The 10,222-nt window shown below is 36.8% G+C and overlaps 1 protein-coding gene across 2 annotated transcripts; it reads left to right on the top strand.

Annotated features, from left to right (window-relative positions):
* Window positions 1–5,338: 5,338 nt before the first annotated feature.
* Window positions 5,339–6,422, top strand: LOC133850623 (uncharacterized). 2 transcript variants are annotated; one of them, XM_062286748.1, is made up of 3 exons: window positions 5,339–5,483; window positions 5,549–5,955; window positions 6,025–6,422. In XM_062286748.1, exons 1-3 carry the CDS (start codon window positions 5,442–5,444, stop codon window positions 6,320–6,322), a joined length of 747 nt encoding a protein of 248 aa, XP_062142732.1. In that variant the 5' UTR covers window positions 5,339–5,441; the 3' UTR covers window positions 6,323–6,422. The 2 variants fall into 2 exon arrangements, 1 of the variants encoding a protein (XP_062142732.1); XR_009895672.1 differs by having other exon boundaries at window positions 5,367–5,483; window positions 5,538–5,955.
* Window positions 6,423–10,222: the final 3,800 nt, after the last annotated feature.

Raw genomic sequence — 10,222 nt, 5'->3', positions numbered from 1 at the left:
GCTTGTCAATGCCTCTCAGATTATTAGATGGAGAGAACGAGTTTGCAAAAAAAACGAAAAAAGTAAGAAAACAGCTGGATGGCAATTCATGGGAATGGAAATATCAACTTGAACAGCATTGCCATGAGAATCGAAAATGATCCGCTAAAGCTGTCTAGTTGCTGGGAATGAGGCTTTCTAAATGAAGTTGTAGCAACAGCTTCTGGATTTTTTAGAGAATATAGAATAAATGAGAATGTGCCATAGCTTTACAACTTTTACTTTTGCAAGCAAACATTTATGAAATTATTTAGATGTTGTTTTCTATTAAAATTGTTCTGTTTTATATTTAAAACTAAATTATAAAAAAAAGTTGATTTCTATTTAAATTATTCTTTGCTTTATTTAATGTTAAAAAAAAAAGGTTATGTTTATGCTACTAAATCGCTCACATTTACCGTAAGCTTCAATCAGAAATTTATCTCGTTTGGTAACAGTAAGAAACCGAAAACAAAACTTTTATTACATTTTAAAAGCCCAGGAACTAACTGCACTTAATCCAGCAGCTTCTAAACAGTCACGCAGTAGCCAAAAGTGGGCATATTTGATATAAATTTAATAGAGCTCATTTGCATTGGACTGCGATGCAGTCGAAGAAGTAGAAGAAGCACGATGCGATGGACTGCAAATGGAATGCCAACGAAGCCATATGGCAATAGAATTAAGCGATAACTTGGCAGAAGAAAGAAGTGGAGAGAGAGAGGGAGAGAGTGAGAGAGGAAACGTTCCAAAAGTCATGACAATAATGCCAATCTACGACTTATGGAAAAAAGCCAACTGAAAAACGAAGCTGAACGAATTGCATTTGTGAGAGCACAGCCAGAGATTCGAGATGGAGACTGCAGATGGAGGCTGGACTGAAGTTGGAGTTGGAGTCTGTGACTGTGACTGCTACTACAAATCCATAATTATATGCGGCTGATGTCTTTATTAAAGCTGCAACAACATGTGGCCAGAGTCCGGGCTGGAGTTGGACCTCAAAAAGGCCGACCAAGCGAACGATCGTCACATAATTCTGACTCACATAAGCCAGCTATGTTGACAACGCAAAGAAAAGGGCACAAATGATTACACACACGCATACACACACACACATTCACACACACACACACACACACACTTACGCACCTGAAGATTAAGCCAGGTTATTTCTCTCGACATTTGTCCCATTATCACCACAGACAGCGGCGGCTTCCAACTGGCAACTGGCAACTGGCAACTTCCCCTTCGGTTCAGTTCGATTCGATTCGAATCGATATAACAACAACATTATAATAATGCCCCCAGTCAGATATATATGACTGTGTCTAGTCAAACAAATAACAACAACTAATAAGTTGCATCGCAATCAAAGCGTTTGCACGCCGACAAAAGGAACCGCGACAGAGATACAATACAACAAACCCAAAGATACAAATGCTAACTGAGTGAGTGAAGCCCACGTTTCTAGCCAAGTGAGAAAAGCGACCAAAAGAGCTGACTGCATACATAGTAAAATACAAGAAATTATTATTTAAATTAACAGTGACAACAACAAACAAAAACGGAATGAGGCAAATAGAAAACATCGAACTGCAGATGCTCTACAAAAAGTATCTCAACGATGTTTACGATGACTCCAAAATTCTTTAACTCTACAACTCTACATTCCTAAATTCCATATCTCTAAATTCTCTATATTTTTAAATCTCTTTGCCTATAAAACTCACCATATATCTTAAACCTTCTTTCATTATAAATATTAATATGTTTTCCTCCCAAATTATTTAATCCGTCACCAAGCATCTTTGAATGCGAATACTCCTCAACTCAATACAGAGCATTGCTTGGTCTATTCAATATAAAATAATGGGTGCTACTACTATTCTGAGTTGATCCCAAACTCAAACTCAATTCCAATTCCAATCCCAATCCCAACACCATAGTCAGCATCAGTTCGGCATCGGACTCATTAATGTGTATCTCAATTATTGAACACTATAAATATTTGGGCTACCTGTCGATATGCCCCAAAGCAGACAAGCTGAGCGTTCGCTCAGGTTTTGGAGGCTACTTAAGAGACCTGGGACACATATTTAAATAAACTCAGATCGTTGTTCGCTGTTCGTTCACCTGAATGCTTCGTTGTCGTTGTCTCTGTCTCTGTTGTGTGTTTGTCGTCGTCGTCGTAGTCGTCGGCTTTGCTTGATTTTTCTTTTGATTTCGGAAAAGTTGTTGTATATTTTATAATAAGCCTGCCGTGTATTTCTCTCATAATCATAAATATTTTTGTACCTCAATGCATGGGACGAGTTTTAATGCCACAAATGCAGCCAATGGTTTGAAATTTTTTATTATTATTATTGCTATCATTATGCTGATGCCTGTAGAGTCCCATACTCAACTGGCATTTGGTTAAATTATATGCTATATGGAACTAAACAGACAGACGATGATGATGATAATGCTGATGTGTTGATGAGGTGCCGCTTAGTTCAGTTCCGATGCCCAATGTGGATCGATTTAATATTCGATTTCGATTTGCCTGATGACAGCCCCTCTTTAGGCCTAAATCGTTTCCCATAAAACATACGATTTGGATTCGAGCATAATAGGAACAGCATAAGCTACAAGTTAGCTTCAAATTTGATAATGAATGGGAAGTATTCAAAATAGAAAAGTTAAGCGCAGGTGAAATAGATCGAGTATTTGTATTGTCAAAGGTTCAGTGGGCAGTCAATGGAGTTTCTTAATATTCTTTCGTGTTCAGCAATTTTCAGTATTTTGTCAACATTTTTATGGACTGGAATTGTTTCTGAATACATATTATTATCATATTTTAAATATTCCAATTGTCCCTTTTACTATTGTTCTCACCATAAGCTCTTATTTTATAAAATGTTTACACAATTTTAAAAATGTTAGAAAAATATTTTATACTTTTTTTGTAAGATTGTAAGTAAGTATTATTATTTTATTTATTATTTTTATTTACAATAAAATCTTATTTTGTTTGATAGTTAAGTAGTTTTTATTTGAAAATGTATGTCAATTGTTAAAATTATTCTTATTACTATTATTATTTAGATTCTTAGCAATACAAGGTGATTATTCTAAAAAGCCTTGAAGCTTAAGCCGAAATTATTGCCTCAATAACTGCCTTATTACTAACTTAGTTGTTGCCCTGTTTTCAAATGGTTTCACAATAGTTTCACTTCTAATTGGTTAGATTTTGCACACACTTGATGAACAGTTTATGAAGTATTCTTGGGCCACACAACTGAAAGCCAAACCCATCAAAAGACAAAGTTCTATCCCAGTTGCTGTAAGTGTAATTGTAACTGCTGTTGAGCGTTGAGTTGAAGTTGGAGACGAAGACGGAGACGGAGATTGAGACTTTGCACATAATGACGAATGTTTAGCTATTCATATGTCTGGGGCTGAAATCGTAGCCGTAAGCAAGAGAGAGGCCAAAGCAAACGGCGCACATCATTAGCCTAAGCAAGTAAGTAACCATGGAGCACACTTGAAGTTGCCTCATGTGGCACGGCAACATTGTGGATGGTTGACTCGAGACGCGGCTTGGCGACATTTTGCGGGACTCGTGTGTCAAATTGAGTGTCAACTGGCAATTTGGACAAGGCACACAAAAGTCAAGTGTCATGTTTATCATAAGCCTATTAAGGGAGCTTTTGGCCCAAAGGATCTGGCATTTGAGTGTCCGTTGTGGGAGTGATATACAGTATAAATGTGAAGCTATAGAAATAACCCATTTTTATGACATTTACAATCAGCATGTGCCAATGAAATGTTCTTTTCCCTTCCCCTTATCTTCCACTCTCTGCCACTGTTGTTGCTTCCTCTTGCCGCACAGCTGCTCGCTGCTCGCTTGGCTAAAGTCAAGCAGTCCATGCAGGACAGGACTCTCGATGTTCCTGTGGTTGGGCGTATCACATTTCAAAGCCTACTAATTTAACAATATTCTCATTAATGTGTACACAGGACGAAGGACACGAGAACTCAATACTACGATTCGTTATTCGCATTCACATTCGGATTCGTATTCGTATTCGTTTTTGGTGCTTGCCATCATCTCGGCGTAATCCGCATTTTGTTACATTTCACTCTCGTTTCATTGTTGCCGTGTTTGTTGCAGCGATTTCAACAGATACGCACAACAACAACAGCAACAACAACAACAATAATAATAATCGAGGGTTGTTTGTTGCATATTAGAAAATCGTTACAAATTCACATTCGCTGTTTGTTTTATTGTTTTGCAGCATGCCGCATGAGGCACGCAGCACATTTGTCTGCTCTATCCGTCTGTCTGTCCGTCCGTCTGTGCGTCTGTCAGTCGTCGCTTGTTGTTTGAGCAAGTTTGCGTATAAATATTATATGTGTATTTGCACAGCAGCTTATCTTTGATCGTAACTCGATACATTTTACATGCTGTACACGTTATGCAACTAACCGGGCCAAGAAGCCAAGCGACCCCATCCCCATCCACCATCATAATCATCGTCATCATCGTCATCATAATCATCATCTTCGCAGCTAGCCAAAAGGGTCGCCTCGAGTGAACAAGCTCACATGAAAAGGTGCCAGACATGGATAGAGTACGAGTATTATATTTTATAATCGCCTCTTCGATTGTTTTGCGAATGTTTCCAGAGAGGGAAACTACGAGTATTGTTCGAATACACTCATTACACTCATGCATGTAAAATTTTCTCGTATAACGTGCTGGCAAAATGTGGTCAGCTATTTAATTGTTGTAGGCAAAACTATGTAAATTAGTTAATCGCATACAATGAATTATAGCGACATATTGACGGAAGGGTCAACATAGGAAAATCGATAGAAATATAATATAATACTGATAGTATATATGCAGATACACATATTTTCATTGCGTACTACGCAATGCGTAGTATTAAAACAACTATTTGAATAGATTCAATTGTCTCAAACAAAGTTACTTATAATACTATATACAACGGTATCTTTAAGCATTTTATACCCGTTAGTGTAAACGGATGGTATATGCTATAAAATATACTAAATATAGCATTTGGTACATTTCATTATTTCGTGTAGGTATTATTTTGGCATATTTCAAAACTAATTCCACTTTTGCATGTTATTGAAATTTGCTATCGGGTATTTCATAGTCGAATACCACTCGAATTTAACTTTATTTGCAAGTATTCCAATGTTTGGATTGATTTTATAGCAAATATTACTTACTATATAAGTATAACCATTTTGATTTCTGTAATTTAAAAATATACATACATATATCCTTATTAAATATCAATTGCCATGTCGTTTTTGCTTCTAATTTTATTTTCATTTTATGTCACACGAATCAATAAATTGTTCTCAGAAGTTCACAGAAATTCGTAGTAAGAATATTCAAAATGTTGTGTATAAATACACTTGTTTTGCTTTCCATAATAAGCGTAAGTTCTGAGTTCATTGATTTACCTGTGCTATAGACAATTGATATATTAAAGTCCCAATGCAGTTTTGTAGCTCACTAAACAGATCCGATGCAGCGGCAATCGATGAATCGAACATTTACGAATCGGAAGCAGATGAAGTTCCGATGAAGTTAATTTCGCTAACTAAAAAGCCAATATTTGTACCCCAGTCACGAAATATGAGTAAAGTTCATCAATCAGATACCACAACAACAAAGTTTATAAATTATTGGTCCAAAATTGTGAGGGACAAACAGAAACGAGTCGAAAACTATGCTAGAGAATTAACCATTTACATACCGAAATATACAAGAGATGCGGATGGAAATTGGATCGCAATCAATTGGCGACCAACTCCAAACAATATTTGGGAGGATACACGCTTGCATGCGACGGGCCTTGACTGGCTTCTGCAAACGAAAGATGTTTTTGTTATCAACTATAGGCCTGGGTAACTACCATCTACTCTGCTACTCCTACGATAATTCATTTCTCTAACTAATACTCTTGATTTATTTAGAAGGAAACATTCAACTGTGTGCTATGCAAGGTCGACACAATACATTTGGCCATTCCCTCATTATTATTTAAAGAAAAGTGTCCAAGTCCAACTTTTTAATCATCGCGCATTCTACGATGTCCTCAGATATCAAATATATCACTATGGACGTTCAGAGGAGTGCCATGATGTCAAGTATAGTGTGTGGTCGAAGTATATGGAATGCGCTTTATTCCGTAATATGCGAATGGACTATCTTATACCAAAGTATCCATTGCACCAAAAAGGATACTTTGCTAACTGGAAGTTATACATTTAATCACATAGGTATGCTTACTTCTACAAATACTGTGTATAGTGATGTCTTTATAATTAATTTTAATCTTCAATAAATCTCATTAAATTCATATTTACATATATTCATATATGTTAAGTGTTTTTTAATGTCGTAGTATATTTATATAAACAATATATAACTTTTTATATAATTCAGTATTTTTTCGGTGTATTTATATGGTATATTTAATTGATAATACCACACACTTTGACTTTTACTAAAAATGTACAGGTGGTATGAATGTCGTAGTATATTAATATAAACAATATATAACTTTTTATATGTATATTTCAGTATTTTTTCGGTGTACTTATAAGGTATATTTAATTGATAATACCACACTCTTTGACTTTTACTAAAAATGTACAGGTGGTATGAATGTCGTAGTATATTAATATAAACAATATATAGCTTTTGATATATTTCAGTACTTTTTCGGTATATTCATTTGGTATATTTGATTGATAATACCACACTCTTTGGTATAGCTGGTATGAATGCCGTAGTATATTAATATAAACAATATATAGCTTTTAATATATTTCAGTATTTTTTTGGTATATTAATATGTCATTTTTGATCAAAATACCGAACTCTTGGGCTTTTGTGAAAAATATATAGGTATGAATGTCGTGGTATATTAATATAAACAATATATAAATTTTCATATATTTCAGTATTTTTTCGGTATAATCATTTGGTATATTTGATAGACAAATTTGAGTAATTTTGTAATTTGTCGTGGTATATTAATATAAACAAAATATAACTTTTGATGTGTTTCAGTATTTTTGCGGTATATTAATATGGTATACAATATGGTATTCCTTGGCTTTTCCTAAAAATGTAGTCGAGCACACATATTTTATTTAGTGACAGTATATGTGGGAATATATGGTATGTAGTATATGGCATATTTGTTAGCAATAAACAATGGATGTGCGACTTTTGACCAGCTGGCTACTGGCGACAACAATGTTGCAAAACAATTTTTGTAGCGCAAAAGCATTTGAAAATATTTTCAATTAAAATTGAACGTGATTGAAAATCATGAAAGTGCGAAGTGGCAAAAACCAATTTCTTAGCACAGTGAGCGATAATTGCTGAACTGCAGCAATCTTGCAACTTGCAGCATGTAACTTGCAGCTTTCAGAAAGAGAGAGAAAGATAGAGAGTAAGTGAGTAGTGCACTCTGTGTGTAGTGTTTGGCTGTTGTGGGATGCGCTGCCAAATGCGAGTGCGCATAATACAAAACTTTATTTATGGCAAACGGCGGCTGGGATAACGCGCAACTTGCAGCAGGAGCGGCAGCAGCAGCAGCCACCGATTTGCTGACTTTGCAACAAGACAATTTCGTTGGCCAACAAATGAGAGTGTAAATTTGCGTGTAAACACTCGGCTCACCCGCTGACATTGCGCTTAGTAGAGACGTTCAGTTTTTGCTGCCTTGCGTTGCAACGCGACGTGGCAAGTAACTGGCCGTTGTTGCCACAGCCGACGGTAGTCGCTGCCTCACAGTTGCAGGGGGGCGCATGCGCGCGCACTGCGCATAAATTTATCGCATTGCATATAAATTATATATAAGGCAATATCACCAGATCAGCAGAGCAGCGACAACAACAACAACAACTTACACACACACACACACTCACACACACATTCTCTCGGTTTGTGTTGTTTGCCTCAGTGATAAAAAGGAACTCAGCGTGTCGCCGCGGATGCGTTGATCATTCATTATTTAAGGATTGAAAAGTTAATTAACATTTTTTTGCCCAGCCACAAAAAAAGCGTTCACCACTTTAGACTCGGACTCCAACTCGCAACTCGCAGCAACTCGCAACCCGCAAGCTCAAGTCTCAGATCTCTTATTGCCTCGCCGCGGCGATTTACGAGAAGCAGTTGCAGTCGACGTTTGCTGTTGCTGCTGCTTTTGGTGCTGCTGCTGCTGGCCAAGCTAGCTGCTTAGCCATATTGAAATCAAGTCTACACACTCCACGCCATTGCCGTCGCCGTTGTGTGCGAATTTTGCTGTTTGAAAATGTGAAAATTATTATTGATAATATTTTTGTGGCCAGGCACTTAACTCGCATCCCGACTACCAAATGCTGACTGGCTACCAATACTATCAATATAATGCTACAACAGACAGTTGACCATTTAATCGTGCGCCAAGTAAATGTCTCAATTTGTGGCCTATGAGCATTGCTAAGAACTTTTCTACAGAGCAGCAGTTGTTGATACTTAGCAACATTACAGATTATTTAATATTTTAATACTCTTACTAACAACTGAGACAAGTAAGAAAGCTACAGTCGAGTGTGCTGGGGTGTGAGTGACACGCTACGATTTGTTTTGATTTTGGGGGAGCGGTAGTGGGCGTGGCAAACATTTGAAACAAACTTGATCTGCGTGCAAACATAACAAATACTGTCAAAAAAAAAATTATAGCTCTATCTCTTATAGTCTCTGAGATCCAGTGTTTCTTACGGCCAGACGGACAGACAGACGGACATGGCTAGATCTTCTCGTTGATCAAGAATATATATACTTTATAGGGTTGGAGATGCCTCCTTCTACCTGTTACATGCATTTCCTGCGGGCACAAAGTTATAATACCCTTCTACCCTATGGGTAGCGGGTATAAATACTTGCTTTGTATCATAAAATATTCTTAATTTGTAAACTTTCAAGAATGAAATTAAAACTATTAAAAAAAATTTTAAAACTCTAGAACATCTAGTTAAATCATATAAATTTGTTAACCTAATATAATATTTTTAAGAATACTATGTGGCTTTGTTAATTCCAGGATTGAAAGGACGATGCCAATAAAATGATTTTTTTTTTCATGGGATAGAAATGTTCATTATACGGAATACACTTAATACATTTGTGAATCGATCATTTAAACAAAATAATTCATCACTGAAAGCTTTAGATAAGATAAGCTTCAACATGTCTTAATAATATGCCAACTTCTTTATGAATTTTCCCGTCACTTTTTAGCTAAATTTGTATTTATTTATCTCCGACAATCTCTGCTTGAAAAGAAAGTATCAGCAAGTAAAACCTGCTGCAGACTCCGTCTCGGTCAACATTTTGCCATGGGAAAAATCAACAGAAATCAACATTTACTAACAGTACATAAATCAACAGAGTTTGCCCCAAGAACAAAACAGTGAAATGCTGAGAGTGACAATGACAGGAGTCTCTAATCAAATGCGCAAATAACAAGCCAGAAATTTAGATACCCAAGTTCTGCCGTCGCATGATTCGCACCTCTCTATGTCTATGTCAGGCAATTAAATTAATGTCTTAATCTGCGTTTATGGCAAACACCCCGAAAAACTAAATACACATACACACACACACAGGGAACATACCCTCTACATAAGCATGGTAATGCCCGATCCCAATCCCAATCGCAATCGCAATTCCCAACTAAGCCCACTCGTTACCAAAGGCCACTTGGCCGCATTAGCAGCAGCAGCAACAGCAACGATAGCAAAAGTCAATAGAGCGTAATATAAATCCGTGTAATGCGCCACAGAGTGTGTGAGAGAGAGAGAAAGAGATAGAGAGAGAGAGCGATGCAATGCAGCATATGCGCTGCTCGGGGACTTGAGACTTGCAGAAACCCCCTCGGGGTTGCTTTGCTGGTTTACACTTTTGGTCAGATTAAGACCTCAGCACAGCGGGCCCAAAATGCCATATAGAACTCTACACACACACATACCATATGCGTGTATGTGTGTGTAATGTCGTAGCGAATCATAACAGCAACAACAATCATAAAAAAATTAATATCAAGAAATATGTATTAACAACACAGCCTCAACGTCAGCGTCTCTTTAACAGTTATAAAGCCGAACTAATGCCCGG

This window comes from Drosophila sulfurigaster, chromosome 2L, assembly GCF_023558435.1.
Source record: "Drosophila sulfurigaster albostrigata strain 15112-1811.04 chromosome 2L, ASM2355843v2, whole genome shotgun sequence".
NCBI lineage: Eukaryota > Metazoa > Arthropoda > Insecta > Diptera > Drosophilidae > Drosophila > Drosophila sulfurigaster.
This window is presented reverse-complemented; position numbering and strand designations above follow the sequence as displayed.